The sequence below is a fragment of the Colobus angolensis genome, unplaced genomic scaffold, assembly GCF_000951035.1.
Source record: "Colobus angolensis palliatus isolate OR3802 unplaced genomic scaffold, Cang.pa_1.0 Scaffold68, whole genome shotgun sequence".
NCBI lineage: Eukaryota > Metazoa > Chordata > Mammalia > Primates > Cercopithecidae > Colobus > Colobus angolensis.
This window is the reverse complement of record NW_012120487.1, coordinates 4068644-4089986: the sequence shown is the minus strand read 5'-3', so window position 1 is coordinate 4089986 and position 21343 is coordinate 4068644. Positions and strand designations below refer to the sequence as shown.

The 21343-nt window shown below is 38.3% G+C and overlaps 1 protein-coding gene across 1 annotated transcript in view; it reads right to left on the bottom strand.

Annotated features, from left to right (window-relative positions):
• Positions 1-1820: 1820 nt before the first annotated feature.
• LOC105500654 (chromosome unknown open reading frame, human C1orf185) overlaps positions 1821-21343 on the bottom strand; it is a 47232-nt gene continuing 27709 nt past the window's right edge. Inside the window, exons 4-5 of the mRNA XM_011926248.1 lie at positions 3906-3942; positions 1821-2202 (exon numbers count right to left, since the gene is read on the bottom strand). Coding sequence (XP_011781638.1) covers positions 1898-2202; positions 3906-3942 — 342 coding nt within the window. The 3' untranslated portion in view covers positions 1821-1897. The remainder of the gene's footprint in view (positions 2203-3905; positions 3943-21343) is intronic.

The following is a 21343-nucleotide window of genomic DNA, read 5'->3' as shown; positions in this document are numbered from 1 at the left end:
TCTAACCCCAAATTCCTAGGGAAGTTTTAGGACATCACCAAAATTAGAAATAACTCCTTTCTCTGGGATTGGAAGTAAAACAGAAGTTTCAGGACACCAAGAGACAGAGGACAGTTAAAACTTTTTGTTTTTACTGCCTCTTATAGAGCTTGAACTTACTTAGATTTAGGTGAGGATAGCTGTAGATGTGCTGGAACCCATGGCACACTGTGTGAAAATGACCAGGTGCTTCAAAAGAAGAGAGCAGTTCTAACTCCTTTTACAATTGCCCTTGGGATAGGAATGACAGGCCTGGGTAATGCTATAAACTTATTTGAGGGAGAGTTCTTTGCATTTATTGTAGGAGGTATGATTTATCTCTCAGGAAGGTGTGAATAGGTCTTAGTATGGGTAATTTAAGCACAAAAGCTAATATGCTTGTTAATGAGTCATTTTTTCCCAAGGGGAAGAAAAATACTAATTACATGCAGAATGTTTAGGAAGAAAAAGAAAATAAAAGATTACATAGTAAGTGTCAGACATCCCTCAGAACTGTAAATAGAAATTTGACCAAGGGTCTTATAGACTGGAGAGAAACTCTAAATCATCTAGCGTGAGTCAGGTGCCTGTAAGCATTTTTATCATAGTAGGGTAAGGGTGAGGAACATTCTGAGAAATAGAGATAGGAAAGGAAAAATAAAATTATTTTCTGAATTCTTTTTTTTTTTTTTTTTTTTGAGGCAGGGTCTCACTTTGTTGCCCAGGCTGCTGGAGTGCAGTGGCATATTCTCCACTCATTGCAGCCTCAACCTTCAGGGGTCAAATGGTCCTCCCACCTTAGCCTCCCAAGTAGCTGGGACTACACGCATGTGCAACCACACCAGGCTAATTTTTGCATTTTCTGTAGAGACAGGGTCTCACTATGTTGTCCAGGCAAGCAATCTGCCCACCTCAGCCTCCTAAACTGCTGGGACTACAGGCATGAGCCACTGTGCCTGGTCTATTTTCTGGATTCAGCATTTCAAGCTATCTTGCAGGAGGAAAATTATACTGCTTACTAAAAGCATAACATGGTAATATTTGAATTATAAGTAATTTATGTGTTTTAAATTCAGAAAAACTAATAGAGATATTCCACCCAGCCCTACCCACATCGAAATAAAACTGAAAACATCAAAAGTATAAGGAAGTGCTGTGGATATTTTATTCAAAAATATATATTTTTTCTGGCCAGGCGTGGTGGCTCATGCCTGTAATCCCAGCACTTTGGGAGGCCGAGGCGGGTGAATCACTTGAGGTCAGGAGTTCTAGACTAGCCTGGCCAACATGGTGAAACCTCATCTCTACTAAAAATACAAAAATTAGCTGGGTGTGGTGGTAGGCGCCTGTAATCCCAGCTACTCAGGAGGCTGAAGCAGGAGAATTGCTTGAACCCTGGAAGCGGAGGTTGCAGTAAACTGAGATCACGCCACTGCACTCTAGCCTGGGCAATAGAGCGAGACTCCGTCTCAAAGAAAAAAATATATATTATTTTTGTGCTGAAAAATTTTAAATGTTTTTCTCCTATTTGTAGACATACACTCATTTTACTTAATACGTCTTTGGATGAGAGTTAAGCTTAACATTAAGTTAAACTTAATATTCATGACATCACTCTAGTTCTTCCTAATTTTGTTTCTAGAAATAAGAACCAGTAAGGGAAGTAGAGCCACTCTATTGTAAAGAAGAAAAATAGTAATATTAGTATGGACATGTTAAGAGACTCAGAAGCTGATAATTCAGTTTCAACTTTACCCGATTTCAGTGTATACAAGGTTTCAAAAGAAAAAGTCATTCAGTATTATGTGGAAAGTTTTGTATTTCAACCTCTGTATTTCTTCATGAACATTTTCCCTTAATGTGGTCATCTTTTTGATGATCATAAAGTGTCATTCAGTACATTTTCAGCATCCTCTTCTAATGAAATGGTTGACAGGTATGCAAATACTTTTTCCATTAGAGGTTCCCCGAGAGAAGGCATTGGAGAGTTCCTTTTCACTAGAGAATCATCAGAAAACCAGTCATCAGCTGCTTCTACACTTCCGCTGTAATAAGAATCAGATGGCAATGTTGATAAGCTTAATGTAACATTGCTGCGATTTGTTGCAGAGCTGGTCTCTGAGGGATCACAAATGACACTTTTTGTTGCAAGGCGGGATTCATCTTTAGAATGATCTTTAATTGCTGTAAAAACATAGATTTACTATGAATATTATATATTCATGAGCCAACTCTTAATTATAAGGACAATGTCAGAATGGGCAGGATAATGCTATAAAGACATTCTGAGTTGCTATCATCATCCACACAGTGTTATATGTAATTAGGAATTAGCAATATTTTCATGATAATCAAGAATAGAAAAGACTATTCTAAATGAAATCAACCTGCTTAAACAGAAAAAGACTAATTAGGCTAGAAATGTTTCAAAATATTCCTTAAAATCAGAAAAGACTGATTGCCTTGTTTTAGAAATAAATTTTAACAATACTGGTATAATTAATAAACTATCATTTCTTGCTTAGTCAATCTGTGTAAATATTGTGTTACAAATTCAACTTTCTGAGAAAGAAATAATTATTTATGATAGTAGAAATAACTACTACAGTAATCTTTAAAACTCAAAACCAAGCAAAAAACATTTGTAAGATACATAGTTTCTACTTGGAGCAAAGGATTTTATAACTAATTTGTTTCATTTTAAAATAAGGACAACTCAACATCAAAAAAGAAAAGTACATGCTTCCTTAGGCATGTATTAGAAAATACTTGATCTGCATTGGGAAGGGTGTGTGAATTGGCTTTATACCAATAATAGTAACAAACCTTCCTGTAGAGACTTTCAATTTACAAAGCATTTTGATATACTTCTATATCTTATTTATACTCTTAATAATTCTTCAAGGTAGTTACTGTTAGCACCACTTCATGAAAATAATAAACAGACTTAGATAAATGACCCATTACAGATCAGATACAAAATAGATTTTAGCCTAGATTCTCATTCTTTGTCTCATGCTTTTCCCATTATAATATTTACGCTGTACATTTGCCATTAAGATATGCTGTTTTAGAAAATACAATATCTATAAAATATTCTATAATACCTTTAATAATACTTCACATACTTTTCTTTTTAAAAAACTTCTGTATAAGGCCATTCTTGCAAACATATCTTTTTTTTTCTTTGAGATAGAGTCTTGCTCTGTCACCCAGGCTGGAGTGCATTGGCATAGTCTTGATTCATTGCAACCTCCGCCTCCCAGGTTCAAGCGATTCTCCTGACCCAGCCTCCCAAGTAGCTGGGATTACAGGCCTGCACCACCACACCCAGCTAATTTTTGTATTTTTGGTAGAGACAGAGTTTCACCATATTGGTCAGGCTGGTCTTGAACTCCTGGCCTTAAGGGATCTGCCCACCTCGGCCTCCCAAAGTGCCGGGATTACAGGCATGAACCACCACGCTTGGTCTAAACATATTAACTTTTATATTTGCTACATTTTTAAAGCTCTGTAAAATATCTTGTTATCTTTTATATTCAGCATCTCTAAACTTATGTAGGAGGTAATGTTTTGAGGTACTAAGATGTGATATGCAATATCTTTTTATCCTCAAGCATTACTGTTAGACATTGACTATGGTAACTTTGGGTACAAATAAGAGATAAAAATTAAAACCTCACATTTTAGTTTAAGATATGATATTGCAAGTTTCATTTTTTCTAAAAAATTTATGCCCTTTTACATAATAATAAATTAATGTTTCCCTAACATTTTCATACCATTAAGATACTTAGATGACATTTAGGATAACCTCTTGATTCTTCAAGATGTGAATTGCCTAAGTTCATTAAGATTTCTTCTAATAAATTATTGAGAAAAAATACCTTTTATATGTGCTGCTTCCTTTTTTCTTTGCTCCTCCTACATTAAAAAAAGTTATTTGTATTTTAAAATCAGAATATTTTTTATATAACTTCTTTCATATATTTTATATAAGAGTAACACATTTTGACATTATAATTTTTTAATGGAAAATGTTTCTTTCCACAGTATGAATTTCTTTCACCAAAATATATTGAGAGAAAAGAAAAAGTTGAAGTATCATCTGAAATGAATTTGGATTGGTCCAAAAAGGCAGTCTTCAGGATAAGGAATAACAGTTCAAATAGGATTCGTTCTCTCCATCCTCAGCAACTTGGTCAGAACTAGACAAGGCTAAAAAATAATTAGAATCCCTAGACTTGTTTAATGAACTAACAGCAATAATAACAAAAAAGTGAATTCTGGTTGAAGGTCTTTATAGAAATAGGAATGTTATTTTTATTTTTATTTTTTTAGAGACAGAGACTTGAGACTTGCTCTGTCACCCAGTCCGGAGTGCAGTGGCATGATCATAGCTCACTGCAGCCTCGAACTCCTGGGCTCAAGCCATCTTCCTGTCACAGCCTCCTGAGTAGCTGGACTACAGGTGCGCGCCACCATGCCTGGCTTGGGAATAATTTTTATAGCAAATAAAACATTGTTTAAACAATACATTCCAGATATGTTCTGGGAAGTGTAGTGGTGTAGTAGTTCTCAAACTTTAGGGCATTAGAATTACCTGATGTGCATGCTAAAATTCTAATTCTTGATTGTAATATCAGACCCTTCTGAAACAGATTCTCTAGAAATGGGGTTGGGAGTATGCATTGTAACACATTCTGCAAGTGATTCTAATTCAGGTTTTTCTTAGATAACTAGATAAACAATAGGCTAAAGCATAGAGCGTTTGGGATGGAGTGAGTGAAGATGAAGCTGGAGAGATAATAGTGTCATGTCTTATGTTGTGGGAGAAAATATGTCAGTGCTCTGTGCTGATCTGCATTTGCCTGTCTCCCAAAAAAGCTTGTTTGGGATACTTATATTCATTTTATTAGAATAAATGTCTTTTTTTTTTTTGAGACAGGGTCTCATTCTGTCACCCAGGCTGGGGTGCAGTGGCATGATCACAGCTCACTGCAGCCTCAAGTTCCTGGGCCCAAGTGATCCTCCTGCCTCAGCCTCCTGAGTAGCTGGAACAACATGTGCATGCCCACCATGTCTGGTTAATTTTTAAAATTTTTTGTACAGGTGGGGTCTCACTTTGTTGCCCAGGCTTGTCTCAAACTCCTGGGCTCAAGTGATTCTCCCACTGTAGCCTCCCAAAGTGCTGGGATTACAGGCATGAGCCGCTGCACCCAACCAGCACTTTTTACAAGGACAACTTTAATTCTTTGTCACTTTCACCTTTTATTAACAAATGCCAGTATGGGCTTCCTGACCTTACCTTGTCTAGATTTAAGACCAATTCATTCTGTGACTCCTGTATAAATTACTTTAGAATATTCCTTCTCAGACTTTTTGATGTGCTGACAGATTACCCTGGGAGCTTGTTAAAATGCAGATTCTGACTCGGTAGGTCTGGGTTGGGGTATAAGAGTCTGCACTTCTAATAGGCTCACCTAGGTAATGTTGATATTGCTGATCTGGGAACCAAAGACTAAGGCCCTAGACTGATTAAAATTCTACCCAAAATAAGGGAATGACAAATGGGCATTCTTATATACTGCTACATGTACACAGGTAGAATTTTTTCTAGTGCAACTTAATAAACCCACTTCTAGAAATTTATTATGCCAAGTAAATAATTTAGGTTTTGTATAAACATTCAGCTACCAGAATATTCACCCAACACTGTTTTTTAAAACCCGCAATTTCAAATCCCAAGCATATGGCTGGGTGCAGTGGCTCACGCCTGTAATCCTAGCACTTTGGGAGGCCAAGATGGGTGGATCCCTTGAGCCCAGGAGTTAGAGACCAGCTTGGGCAACATAATAAAACCTCATCTCTACAAAAATACAAAAACTAGCCGGGCGTGATGGTGCGTGCCTGTAGAGCCAGCTACTCTGGGGGTTGAGGTGCAAGGATCTCTTGAGCCCAGAAAGTCATGCCTGCAGTGAGCCATGATCGTGCCACTACATTCCAGCCTGGGTGACAAAGCAAGGCCTTGTCTCAAAATAATTAATTAATTAATTAATTTTTAAAAAGTTCCAAAAGTAAGGAAATAGTTAAATGTATTATGATACATAGATATTAATACAATGCATATTCTTTCAACTGTTAAAAATGATGCTATATGTCAGCAGTTATGAAAAAATTCAGAAAATGGTGGGAATGTATCAAAAAAGACAGAAGAACAATCTCGAAGTCGTACCTACTAACTAGATTTGGGAAAATTTGGGCATCTAAATAATGGTAGTGATGGATTATAATCTACTGAATGAAATAGAAATCCACAAATCCACAGTGGTAATAAAACAGAGAAGGGACAGCTGCTTTCTTACATTCACAGAATGCTAAATGACAATTGTGGATGGAAATGGCAGAGTTGGAAAATCACCATTTTGCTACAGTTTAGTTAAGATTTACTCAAGCACAAATAATTTTTATAGCTAGAGAGTAAAGTTTGACAAAGAGAAGGATATCTGTGTGGTTTCAAAGTGTCTTCACACAGGTCGTTTATTTATCGCAAGGGTAAAAAATAGGAATAATACAGTGTGGCAAAAACAAAAAACAAACATCTTGATTGTGTGATCAATCTATAACCTCTAATTAATAATACTCAGGAGTGAGGCTGGCACGGTGGCTCACACCTGTAATCCTAGTACTTTGGGAGGCTGAGGCAGGTGGATCACCTGAGGCCAGGAGTTTGAGACCAGCCTGGCCAACATGGTGAAGCCCCATCTCTACTAAAAATACAAAAATTAGCCAGGCATGATGGTGCACGCCTGTAATCCCAGCTACTTGGGAGCCTGAGGCATGAGAATCTGGGAGGCGGAGGTTGCAGTGAGCCAAGATTGCACCATGCCACTCTAGCCTGGGCCACAGAGTGACTCTGCCTAAAAACAAAAATAAAAAAACAAACAAACAAAAAATAGTAGCAGGAGTGAACCAGAGAATATCACTATAGCTACCAGGTACAGTAAATAAATAATAAGGACATATTATGAACAACTTTTTACCAATAAATTAGACAACTTAGATGATGTGGAAAATCCCTTGAAAGGCACAAATTACCAAAACTCATTCAAGGAGAGATAGTAACATGAATGGCCCTATGTCTACCAAAGAAATTGAATTCATAGCTAAAAACTCTTCCACAGTGGAAACTCTAGATGACTTCACTAGTGAATTATACCAATCATTTGATGAATAATTTATACCAATTCTATAGACAATTGAAAAAGGCAAAAATCCACAGATAAACACTGTATGCCTTCAGATGTGATAAACTAAATCTGATCACAAGGAAAAACCAAATTGAGGAGCCACCTATTATGTATAAAATAACTGTTGTGGATTGTTCAAAAATGCCAATATCATGAAAGACAAAGAAAGGCTGAGGAATTGTCCCTAAATAAGGAAGACTGAAGAGACATGACAACTAAATGCAGATGTGATTCTGGGCTGGATCCTGTACTAAAGGGAAACAGTTCTATAAAGGACATGATTGGGATAACAGACAAAAATGGAATATGGATTTTAGATTTTATGAAAACATTGAATCAATATTAAATTTCCCCAATTTGAAAACTAAGCTACAAAAATATAAGAGAGTATTTGGGCTGGGCGCGGTGGCTCACACCTGTAATCCCACACTTGCACTTTGGGAGGCTGAAGCAGGCAGATCACTTGAGGTCTGGAGTTTGAGACCAGACTGGCCAACATGGTGAAACCCTGTCTCTACTAAAAATACAAAAATTAGCTGGGCGTGGTGGCACATGCCTGTAATCACAGCTACTTCAGAGGCTGAGGCAGGAGAATCGCTTGAACCCGGGAGGCGGAGGTTGCAGTGAGCCTAGATTGCGTCACTGCACTCCAGCCTGGGCAACAGAGCGATACTCCGTTTCAAAAGAAAAAAAATTTATATATGTATGAGAATATTTGAATCAATATTAAATTTCCCTAATTTGAAAACTAAGCTATAATAATATGAGAGAGTGTCTTCATTCTTAGTATGTACACTGAAGTATTAAGGAGTGAAGGAAAAGAATATGCATTCCACTTTCAAGTGGTTCAGAAAAAATAAAGATACACACACATACACCCATTTGACACAGCTCATAACTTCCACCTCTTAAACACCTTCTTCACTAGGCTTTTGGGACACCTCTTGGTTCTCTTTCTACCACACTGACTAGTGCTTAACCTCTAAAGTTTGGAGTACTTCAAGGCTAATTACAAGTACTTGATTTTTTTTTTTTTTAAGATGGGGTTTCACTGTCTCGTCCAGGCTGGAATGCAGTGGTGCAATCATGGGTTCATGGCAGCCTCAACCTCCTAGGCTTAAGCTGATCTTCCCACTTCAGCCTCCCAAGTGGCTAGAACCATAGGCATGTGCCTCCACACTCAGCTAATTTTTTTTGGAGGTGTAGAGATGGAGTCTGTCTGTGTTGCCAAGGCTAGTCTTTAACTCTTGGGCTTAAGTGATCCTGCTGTTTTGGCCTCCCAAAGTACGAGGGTTATAGACATGAGCCACCATTCCTGGCCTTATCTCTTCTTAATATCACTGTACACGTCTGTTGAACATAGCAAAACTTCAGTAGAGTTCTTCCCATTTCTCTAGTTTCCTAGAGGAAAATTTATTTCCTTTAAATATTTGTGTTCTCTTCTCCATTTCTCCTTACTGAGATACAATAATTTACTTTGGGTGAGTCTGATCACTGATTCCTTTGAATTGGATGGGGCTAACCTATCAAAAGTCTGAGCTCAGAAATAATGCAACTAGAGCAGAAATCAATAAAATAGAAAACAACAAAGAAAATCAATAAAACAAGTATATAGCTCTTTGAAAATATTAATAAAATTGGTAAAACTCTAGCCAGAACAATTAGGGGGGAAAAAGGGAGAAAACACAAATAAATATCAGAAGTGAGCAAGAGAAGATCACTACAGGTACCAGATACATTAAATAAGTAATAAGGGAATATTATGAACAACTTTATGCCAATAATTAGACAACTTAGATGAAGTGGAAAATCCCTCGAAAGGCACAAATTACTAAAACTCATTCAAGGAGAGATAGTAACATGAATAGCCCTATGTCTACCAAAGAATTTACATTCATGGCTAAAAACTTTTCCATAAAGGACACTCTAGATGACTAGTGAATTATGCCAACCATGTGGAGAATAAATAATACCAATTCCACACAATTGAAAAAGGCAAAAATCCACAAAGAGCCAAACAAATCACAACCAACATTAAACATAAATAAAGCAATCTAAACCTAAGATACACATTAGAAAAACTGAACAAAAATGAACTATAGTTAGACTGCTAGTATTATTTCAGTGGCAACTCTGAAGGCCAGAAGGCATATTTTCCCTTTACTAAAAGAAAAGGAGTGTCAACCTAGAATCCATTGAAAGAAGGAGAATAAAAAAGGTCATTTTCAGATGACCAAAACCAAGTGAGTTTGGAAACAAAAGATACCCACTAAAATAAATTCTGAAAGATGTAATTTACACAAAAAGAAAAGTCATCCCAGAATAACAGTTTGATGTTGAAGGCATGAAAGACAACGAAAGTGATCAATTTGTTGGTAAATCTAAGTAAACATTGACTCTATGGTACCTGTATGTAGTAGAGAGCATTACTGCTGCTAATTATTTGCCATTCTCAGTGAGCTAATTATACTTTTTTTGTATCACGGACATCAAGCTTGACTAAGAAATTTGCTTTGGCCAATAAAATATGAGCAAAAGTGACTAGATAGAAGCTTTAAGGGCCAACACTGTGCTTCCACATCTCTCTTCTGTCACAAGGAAAGGATGTGCTAGGATAGAGACTATCCCTTCAGCTTGGATACCAGAATGAAAAGAACATGCCAAGTAGAGCCAATGCTGACCCAGAGATGATATGTAATGTGAGAAATAAACCTTTGTTGTTATAACACACTAAGAGTTTGGGTTTGTGTGTTACTGAAGTGTTACTGAGAAAAATACAAAAATGATGATAATGGTTTGTACAAGTTTTAAAAAATGAATGAAAATCTAAGACAACAACAGCAACTCTAGGGGGCACCATTTATATTGTATTTCATACAAATAATTATTCTTGTCACACAACACTGTGAAGTAGTAGATTTAATAGTTAAATATTTTCCTGCAAGGGCAGTTTAAATGCAAGACTATTTGAGCCTAACAGACATTCAAAAAACAAATAGTTACTCTTTTACAAACTATTCAGAGTATAGAAAAAGAAGAAACCCTCCCCAATCATTTTATGAGCCTAGCATAACCTTGATACGAAGGTCTGACAGTACGATATAGGAAAGAAGATTTGGCCAGCTGCAGTAACTCATGTCTATAATTCCAGTGCTTTGGGGAGGCCAAGGTGGGAGGGTTATTTGAGGCCAAGCGTTTGAGACCAGCTTGGCTAACATGGTGAAAGCCTGTCTCTACTAAAAATACAAAAATTAGCCAGGTGTGGTTCGAGGTTATAGTGAGCTATAATCACACCATTCCACTGTAACCTGGTTGGCAACAGTGAGTCTCTGTCTCTGGGAAAAAAAGAAAAAAAAAAAAAAAAAAGAAAGAAAGAAAATTTGAGGCTGATTTCATTCATTTACAGTCATGTAAAAAAGTAAGTAAAATATTAGCAATCAAATCATCCACATGTAAAAGAAAAGACATCATGGCCTGAGCACAGTGGATCATGCCTGTAATCCCAGCACTTTGGGAGGCCGAGACAGGCGGACCACTTGAGGTCAGGAGTTCAAGATCAGCCTGGCTAACATGGCGAAACCCCACCTCTGCTAAAAATACAAAAATTAGCTGGGCAGGGGGGTGCACACCTGTAATCCCAGCTGCTTAGGAGGCGGGGACAGGAGACTTGTTTGAACCTAGGAGGAGGAGGTTGCAGTGAGCCGAGATTGCACCACTGCCTGGGCGATAGAGCAAGACTCTGTCTTAAAAAAATAAACTTCTGGGCCGGCATGGTGGCTCATGCCTGTAATCCCAGCACTTTGGGAGGTAGAGGCAGGCGGATCACGAAGTCTGGAGATTGAAAGCATCCTAGCTAATACGGTGAAACCCCGTCTCTACTAACAATACAAAAAATTAGCCGGGCGTGATGACGGGCGCCTGTAATCCCAGCTACTAGGGAGGCTGAGACAGGAGACTGGCATGAACCCGGGAGGCGGAGCTTTCAGTGAGCCGAGATCGCAGCACTGCACTCCAGGCTGGGTGACAGAGTGAGACTCCGTCTCAAACAAACAAACAAACAAACAAACTCTGAAGATGAATGGTGATGATGGTTGCACAACGTGAATGCACTTAATGCCACTGAATTGTACACTTCAAAATGGTTAAAACAGTAAATTTTGTTATGTGTATTTTATTACAATTTTTAAAATAAAAATAAGTAATGTACAAACATAAATAAGATTTCTTTTTGATTTAAATATATATATTTTTTAACTTTTAGGTTCAGGGGTACATGTGCAGGTTTGTTACACAGGTAAACCTGTGTCATGGGGGTTTATTGTACAGATTATTTCATCACTCAGGTATTAAGCCTAGTACCCATTAGTTATTTTGTCCTGATTTTCTCCCTTCTCCCACCCTCCACCTTCTTATAGGCCCCAGTGTGTGTTGTTCCCCTCTATGTGTCCATGTGTTTTCAACATTTGGCTCTCACATATAAATGAGAACATGCAGTATTTGGTTTTCTGCTCCTGTGTTAATTTGCTAAAGATAATGACCTCCAGTTCCATCCACGTTCCTGCAATGGGTATGATCTCATTCTTTTTTATGGCTGTGTAGTATTCCATAATGTATATGTACCATATCTTCTTTATCCAGTCTACTACTGATGGGCATTTAGGTTGATTCCATGTCTTTGCTATAGTGAATAATGCTGCAGTGAACATACACACACGTGTCTTTATAATTGAACAATTTATATTCCTTTGGGTAATAGCCAGTAATGGGATTGCGGGGTCAAACGGTATTTCTGTTTTTAAGAATTAAGGAATTGCCACACTGTCTTCCACAATGATTGAACTCATTTGCACTCTCATAACAGTGTGTAAGAATTCCTTTTTCTCTGTAGCATCACCAGCATGTTTTTAAATTTTTTTATTGTTTTTTATTTTTTTGAGACAGAGTCTCTGTCGCCCAGGCTGGAGTGTAGTGGCATGATCTTAGCTCACTGCAACCACTGCCTCTGGGGTTCAAGTGATTATCCTGTCTCAGCCTCCCAAGTAGCTGGAATTACATGTGTGCACCACCACACCCAGCTAATTTTTGTATTTTTTAGTAGAGATGGTGTTTTGTCTTGTTGGCCAGGCTGGTCTCTAACTCCTGACCTCAAGTGATCCACCTGCCGCAGCCTCCCAAAGTGATGGGATTACAGGCATGAGCCACCATGTCTAGCCTTGACTTTTTAGTAATAGCCATTTTGACTGGTGAGATGGTATCTCACTGTGGTTTTGATTTGCATTTCTCTAATAATCAGTGATATTGAGTTTTTCAAATGATTCTTGGCCACAGGTATGTCTTCTTTTGAAAAGTGTCTGTTCATGTCCTTTGCTCACTTTTTAATGGGGTTGCTTGTTTTTTTCTTGTAAATTTGTTTAAGTTCCAGATAGATGCTGGATATTAGACCTTTGTCAGATGCATAGTTTGCAAAAATTTTCTCCCATTTATAGGTTGTCTGTTCACTCTGTTGATAATTTCCTTTGCTGTGAATAAGCTCTTTCGTTCAATTAGATACCATTTGTCAATTTTTGCTTTTGTTGCAATTGCTATTGGCATCTTCATCATGAAATCTTTGCCCATTTCTATGTCCAGAATGGTATTGCCTAGGTGGTCTTCCAGGGTTTTTATACATTTGGGTTTTATTTACATTTAAGTCTTTAATCTATCTTGAGTTAATTTTTTATATGGTATAAGGAAGGGGTCCAGTTTCAGTCTTCTGCATGTGGCTAGCCAGTTATCCCAACACCATTTGTTGAATAGAGAATCCTTCCCCCATTGCTTGTTTTTGTCAGGTTTGTCAAAGATCAGATCATTGTAGGTGTGTGGCCTTATTTCTGGGTTCTGGATTCTGTGTTCTGTTCCATTGGTCTATGTGTCTGTTTTTGTACCAGTACCATGCTGTTTTGGTTACTGTAACTCTATAGTATAGTTTGAAGTGGAGTAATGTGATGCTTCCAGCTTTGTTCTTTTTGCTTAGGATTTCCTTGGCTACTCAGGCTCTTTTTTGTTCCAGTGAGCTCAGATCACACCACTGCACTCCAGCCTGGGTGACAGAGCAAGACTCCATCTCAAAAAAAAAAAAAAAAAATCAAAATCAAAATAGAAATAAAAAAATAATTTTTTTTTCTAGTTTTATGAAGAATGTCAATGGTAGTTTAATAGAAATAGCATTGAATCTATAAATTGTTTTGGGCAGTATGGCCATTTAAACAATAGTGATTCTTCCTATCCATGAGCATGGAAGGTTTTTCCATTTGCTTGTGTCATCTCTGATTTCTTTGAGCAGTGTTTTGTAGTTCTTCTTATAGAGTTGTTTCACCTCTCTGATTAGCTGTATTCATAGGTATTTTATATTTTTTGTGGCAATTGTGAATGGGACTGCATTCCTGATTTGGTTCTCAACTTGACTGTTGTTGGCGTATAGGAATATTAGTAATTTTTGCACATTAATATTGTATCCTGAGACTTTGCCAAAGTTGTTTATCAGCTTAAGGAGCTTTTGGGCTGAGACAATGGGGTTTTCCAGATAGTGGATCATGTCATCTGCGAACAGGGATAGTTTGACTTCCTCTCTTCCTATTTGGATGCCCTTTATTTCTTTTTCTTGACTGATTGCCCTAGCCAGGACTTCCTGTACCATGTTGAGTAGGAGTGGTGAGAGAGGGCATTCTTGTCTTGTGCCTGTTTTCAAGGGGAATGCTTTCAGCTTCTGCCCATTCAGTATGATGCTGAGTATGGGTTTGTCATAGATGGCTCTCATTGTTTTGAAGTATGTTCCTTCAATACCTAGTTTATTAAGACTTTTTAACATGAAGTTGTGTTGAATTTTATTTAAAGGCTTTTCTGCATATATTGAGATAATCATGTTTTGTTTTGTTTTGTTTTTTTGACAGTTTCACTCTCGTTGCCCAGGCTGGAGTGCAATGGTGTGATCTCGGCTCACCACAACCTCTGCCTCCCAGGTTCAAGTGATTCTCCTGCCTCAGCCTCCCGAGTAGCTGGGATTACAGGCATATGCCACCACGCCTGGCTAATTTTGTATTTTTAGTAGAGATGGGGTTTCTCCATGTTGGTCAGGCTGGTCTCGAACTCCCAACCTCAGGTTATCTGCCCTCCTTGGCCTCCCAAAGTGTTGAGATTATAGGTGTGAGCCACTGTGCCTGGTCCAATCATGTGGTTTTCTTTCTTTAGTTCTGTTTACATGATGAATCACATTTATTGATTTATGTTGACCCAACCTTGCATCCCAGGAATAAAGCCTACTTGATCACAGTGAATAAGTTTTCTCATGTGCTGCTGGATTTGGTTTGCCCGTATTTTGTTGAGGATTTTTGCATCAATGTTCATCAAAGATATAGGCCTGAAGTTTTCTTTTTGTTTTGTGTCTCTGCCAGGTTTTGGCATCAAGATGATGCTGGCCTCATAGAATGAGTTAGGGAGGAGTCCCTCCTCCTTAATTTTTTGGAATAGTTTTAAAAGGAATGGTACTAGCTCTTCTTTGCACATCTGGTAGAATTCAGCTATGAATCCATCTGGTCCTGGGTTTTTTCTCGTTGGTAGCCTGTTTATCACTGACTGAATTTCACAACTTATTATTGGTTTGTTCAGTGATTAAATTTCTTCTTGGTTGTCTTAGGAAGGTGTATGTATCCAGGAATTTATCCATTTCTTCTAGATTTTCTAGTTATGTGCATAGAGGTGTCCATAATATTCTCTGATGGTTATTTGTATTTCTATGGGTCATTGGTAATATCCCTCTTGTCATTTATGGTTGTATTTATTTGAACAATCTCTTTTCTTCTCTACTAGTCTAGCTAGCAGTCTATTTTATTATTTTTTTCAGAAAACCAACTCCTGGATTCATTGATCTTTTGAATTTTGTGTGTGTGTGTGTGTGTCTCATTCTCCTTCAGTTCAGCTCTGATTTTGGTTCTTTCTTGTCTTCTGCTAGCTTTGGGATTTGTTTGCTCTTGGTTCTCTAGTTCTTTTAGTTTGATGTTAGGTTGTTAACTTCATATCTTTCTAACTTGCTGATGTGGGCATTTAGTGCTATAAGTTTCCCTTTTAATACTGCCTTAGCTATGTCCCAGAGATTCTGGTATGTTGCACCTTTGATCTCATTAGTTTCAAAGAACTTCTTGATTTCTACCTTAATTTCATTGTTTACCCAAAAGACATTCAGGAGCAGTTATTTAATTTCCATGTAATTATATAGTTTTGAGTGAATTTCTTAGTCTTTGTTTCTAATTTGATTATGTTTTGGTCTGAGAGATAGATTGTTAGGATTTCTGTTCTTTTGCATTTGCTGAGGAGTGTTCTACTTTTTTCTTTCTTTCTTTCTTTTTTTGACAGAGTCTTACTGTGTCATCCAGGGTGGAGTGCAGTGGTGCCATCTCAGCTCACTGCAACTTCTGACTCCCAGGTTCAAGTGATTCTTCTGCCTCAACCTCCTGAGTAGATGGGATTATAGGCACATGCTACCATGCCTGGCTAATTTTTGTATTTTTAGTAGAGACAGGGTTTCACCATGTTGGTCAGGCTGGTCTCAAACTGTCTGCTTTGGCCTCCCAAAGTGCTAGGATTACAGGCATGAGCAACTGTACCCAGCCAGAGTGTTTTACTTCTGATTATGTAATTGATTTTAGAATACGTGCCATGTGGCAATGAGAAGAATGTATATTCTGTTGTTTTTGGGTGAAGAGTTCTGCAGATGTCTATCAAGTCCATTTGATTCAGTGCTGAGTTCAGGTCCTGAATATCTTTGCTAATTTTCTGTCTCATTGATCTGTCAAATATTGTCAGTGGGGTGTAAAACTCTCCCACTACTATTATGTGGGAGTCTAAGTCTCTTTGAAGGTGTCTAAGAACTTGCTTTATGAATCTGGATGCTCTTGTGTTGGGTGCATAGATATTTAGAATAGTTAGGTCTTCTTGTTAAGTTGAACCCTTTACTATTAAGTAATGCCTTTCTTTGTCTTTTTTAAACATTTGCTGGTTTGAAGTCTGTTTTGTCTGAAACTAGGATTACAACCCCTGCTTTTTCTGTTTTCCATTTGCTTGGTAGATTTTTCATCATTCTCTTATTTTGAGCCTATGTATATCGTTGCATGTGAGATGGGTCTCTTGAAGACAGCATATCAATGGGTCTTGCTTCTTTTTCCCGCTTGCTACTGTGTCTTCTAATTAAGACATGTAACCAAGTTGCATTCAAGGTTAATATTGATATGTGTGGATTTGTCCTGTCATCATTATGTTAGCTGGTTATTTTGCAGACTTGCTTATGTGGTTGCTTTATAGTGTCACTGGTCTGTACACTTCAGTGTTTTTGTAATGGCTGGTAAGGGTCTTTCCTTTCCATATTTGGTGCTTCCTCCAGGAGCTTTTGTAAGGCAGATATGGTGGTAACAAATTCTCTCAGAATTTGCTTGTCTGAAAAGGATCTTATTTCTCCTTTGCTTGTGAAGCTTAATTTGGCCAGATATGAAATTCTGGGTTGGAATTTCTTGTCTTTGAGAATGCTGAATATTGGCCCCCAATCTCTTCTGACTTGTAGGGTTTCTTTTGAGAGGTCTGCAGTTAGTCTGATGGGTTTCCCTTTGTAGGTGGCCTGACCTTTCTGTCTAGCTGCCTTTAACATTTTTTCTTTCATTTTGACCTTGGAGAATTCAATGATTATGTGTCTCAGGGATAATATTCTTGTGAAGTATCTTACTAGAGTTCTCTGTATTTCCCTGAAAGAGATGGATGATATCTTGAAATATATTTTCCACATTGGTTCCATTCTCCCCATCTCTTTTGGGGATACCAATGAGTCATAAATTAGGTCTCTTTACATAATCCCATATTTCTCAGAAGTTTTATTCATTCTTTTTTCTCTATTCTTGTTGACTAATTTCAGAAAGCCCATCTTCAAGCTCTGAGATTGTTTCCTCTGCTTAGTCTATTCTGCTATTAATACTTGTGATTACATTATGAAATTCATGTAGTGTGTTTTTCAGCTCTGTCAGGTTTGTGAGGTTCTTTTCTATACTGGCTATTTTGTCTGTCAGCTCCTGCATCGTTTTATCATGACTTTTAGCTTCCTTGCACTGGGTTTCAATGCACTTCTGTAGCTCAGTAATCTTCATTACTATTCATATTCTGAATTCTATCTCTGTCATCTCAGCCTGGTTCAGAACCTTTGCTGGAGAGGTGATGTGGTCATTTGGAGGCAAGAAGGCTCTCTGGCTTTTTGAATTGTCAGGGTTTATGCACTGTGGGTTTATCTACCATCAGTCTCTGAGGTTGCTGACCTGTGGATGTTTTCTTTTTCCCTTTCTCCTATTTGATGACCTTGAGGGTTTGATTGTGGTATAAGGTAGATTCAACTAACTGGCTTCATTTCTGGAATATTTTAAGGGGCCAATCCTCAGCTCCCAATTCCTAGACTGTGTGCTCTAACTCTAAGGGACTTGTACTGGGCCCTGACTTTGCTCTCTGGCTCAAGGTTGGGAATTCACTTTGCTGGGAGAACTGAGGTGCTCTTGGACCACTGGTCACTACACTCCAATGGGTGGTGTTAACCAAAGCATTTAGTAGTGTGGCAGCAGTGAGATCATTTCTATAAACTGGCCAGAAAATGACTAGTTTATAGAACTACAGGCCAGCAATCCATGGCCAATCATTGTTTATTTTAGGTTTAAAAGTAGAAAGTTGTAAAAGACCATTGCTCTTACTGTAATGACACAAGCAATATGGATAAGCTGAACTATCTTTTTAAAAAATTTTTTGTTCCTTCCTTTCTTCCTCTTTCTCACTCTTGCTTTTTGCTAGAGATGATGTCTTGCTTTGTTGTCTAGGCTGGTCTCAGACTCCTGCACTCAGATGATCTTCCCGCCTCAGCTTCTCACAGTGCTAGGATTACAGGTGTGAGCCACCAAGCCTGGCCAATAATCATCTTTTAAAAATAAAACAAAAAGCTAAACTTCATAAGAGAGAAGACATCTACAGTAGCTCTTACCACTGACCAAAATGGAGAAAGGAGGAGGAGGAGGAACTGCCATAAATGGGAGAAGAATTGCAAAAGCAATTCACAGATGCAAAGCAAAGCAATTCAATGTGTTTACTTTTTCAACAAATAATACTGAAACAATTAGACATGGGTACTGCCAAAAATGAACCTTGACCTAAACCTCACACCTTATTCAAAACAATTAATGGTTGAACTTGGTGGCTCACACCTGTAATCCCAGCATTTTGGGAGGCCAAGCTGGGCAGATCACCTGAGGTCAGGAGTTTGAGACCAGCCTGACCAACATGGAGAAAGCCCCGTCTCTACTAAAAATACAAAATTAGCCAGTCGTGGTGGTGCATGCCTGTAATCCCAGCTACTTAGGAGGCTGAGGCAGGAGAATCACTTGAACCTGGGAGACGGAGGTTGCAGTGAGCAAGAGAGCACCATTGCACTCCAGCCTGGGCGAGAAGAGTAAAACTCCATTTCAAAAAAGAAAAAAAATAACTAAAAATGGACTAAACATAGAAATGTAAGATGTAAAACTATGATAGTCAAAATAATCTTGAAAATGAACAAAACTGGAAGGCTCACACTTCCTGATATTAAAATTTACTACAAAGCTACAATAATCAAGACAATGTGGTATTGGTATGAGACATATAAATCAATGACATAGAACTGAGAGTCCAGAAATAAACACTCACACTTGAGTCAACTGATTTTCGATAAGTGTGCTGAGACAATGGAATGGGGAAAAAAGACTTTTCTACAAATGGTGTTGGGACAATGAGATATCCATTGCAAGTGAATGAAGTTGGACACATATATCATACATGAAAACACATATTTTTAAATGACTAACATAATATACATAGTATCAAATGCTGGCAAGGATGCTTAGAAATTGCATTTCTTGGAGTGTAGTGGCACACGTCTGTAGTCTTAGCTACTCAGGGGACTGAAGTGGGAGGATCACTTGAGCCCAGGAGTGAAGAGTCCAGCCTGGGCAACATAGCAAGGCCTTTGTCTCTTAAAAAAAAAGAAAGAAAGAAACTGAATCTCTCATACATTACTGTTGGAAATGTAAAATGGGACGGTTATTCTGGAATAAAGGCTGACAGTTTCTTAAAAAATTAAGTGCATAGTGGTTTTTGTCTTTAGTTCTGTTTATATGATGAATAACATTTATTGATTTGTATAGGGTGAACCAACCTTGCATCCCAGGAATAAAGCCTACTTGATTGTGGTGAATAAACTTTCTCAAGTGCTTCTGGATTTGGTTTGCCAGTATTTTGTTGAGGATTTTTGCATCAATGTTCGTGAAAGATATAGGCCTGAAGTTTTCTTTTTGTTTTGTGTCTCTGCCAGGTTCTGGGTCTCACCATATGACCCAGAAACTGCATTCCTGGGCATTTATTCTAGAGAAATGAAAACTTATCTCTACAGAAAAACCTGTACATGAATGTTTGTGGCACCTTTATTTGCAAGCTCCAAACTGGAATTATCTCAAATATCCCTCAATGCATAAACGATTAAACTTTGTGGTTTAATCATTAGTATAACACACAATGTTACACTACTCAGTCATGAAAAAGAACCAACTATTGACGCAGCAACTTGGAGAGATTGTATGGATATTATTACGAACTGAATGTATGTGTCAGCTCAAAATTCATGCACTGAAATCTTAACCCCCAGTGTGATGATATTAGGAGTTGGAGCCTTTGGGAAGTAATTAAGACATGAGGACTTGGACTCTCATGAATGGAATTCATGCCTTTATAAGAAGAGATGTGAAAGTGTGCTCTTACTCTCTCTGCTCCCTGCCATATGGAAACACAGCAAGAAAAAGGCCATCTTCAAACCAGGAAGAGGGCCTTCACCAGAATCGGATCTTTCAGCTTCTTGATCTTGGACTTCTCAGCCTCCAAAACTGAGGGAATTAAATGTTGTTTAAACCACCCAATCTATGTTATTTTTGCTATAGCAGCCTGAAATGAATAAGACAGGTATTAAACAGGGTCTCTTGGGGTATGGTGGCACATGTCTGCAGTCCTAGCTACTCAGGAGGCTGAGGTGGAAGGATCCTTTGAGTCCATGAGTTCAAGGTTACAGTGACCTATGATTGTGCCACTGCACAATCTCCAAAGAAGAGCCAAAAGTCAAAAGTCCACATGCTACATGACTCCATTTATATAACATTCTGGAAATGATAAAATTATAGAGATGGGCAACAGATTACTGGTTGCCAGGAGCTAGGGAAAGGGAGGAAGAGAGTGAGTATAAAGAGTACCATAGGCCAGGTGCAGTGGCTCACACTCAATCCCAGTGCTCTGGGAGGCTGAAGAGGATCACTTGAGGCCAGGAGTTTGAGACCCCATCTCTACAAAAAATTTAAAAATTTTGCTGTGCGGCCGGGCACAGTGGCTCACACCTATAATCCCAGCACTTTGGAAGGCTGAGGCAGGCGGATCGACTGAGGTCAGGAGTTTGAGACCAGCCTGGCCAACATGGTGAAACCCTGCCTCTACTAAAAATGCAAAAATTAGCCAGGTGTGGTGGTAGGCTCCTGTAATCCCAGCTACACGAGAGGCTGAGGCAAGAGAATCACTTGAACTGGGAAAGCAGATGTCGCAGTGAGCCAAGATCGTGCCACTGCACTCAAGCCTGGGTGACAGAGCCAGACTCCATCTCAAAAAAAAAAAAAAAAAAAAAAAAAAAAAAAAAAAAAATCAACATTCCAATTTAAAAAGTGGATAAAAGACTGAAACAAGCAGGTCATATATACAAATATATTCAGCTAGCCAACAAGCTCACCGTCTTTAGTCATCAGGGAAATATAAATTAAAAGCTATTTATTTTATTTTAATTTAATTTTTTGAGACGAAGTCTTGCTCTGTCACCCAGGCTGGAGTGCAGTGGCGCAATCTCTGCTCACTGCAACCTCTGCCTCCCAAATTCAAGCAATTCTCCTGCCTCAGCCTCCCAAGTAGCTGGGATTACAGGCAAGCACCACCACACTCAGATAATTTTTGTTTGTTTGTTT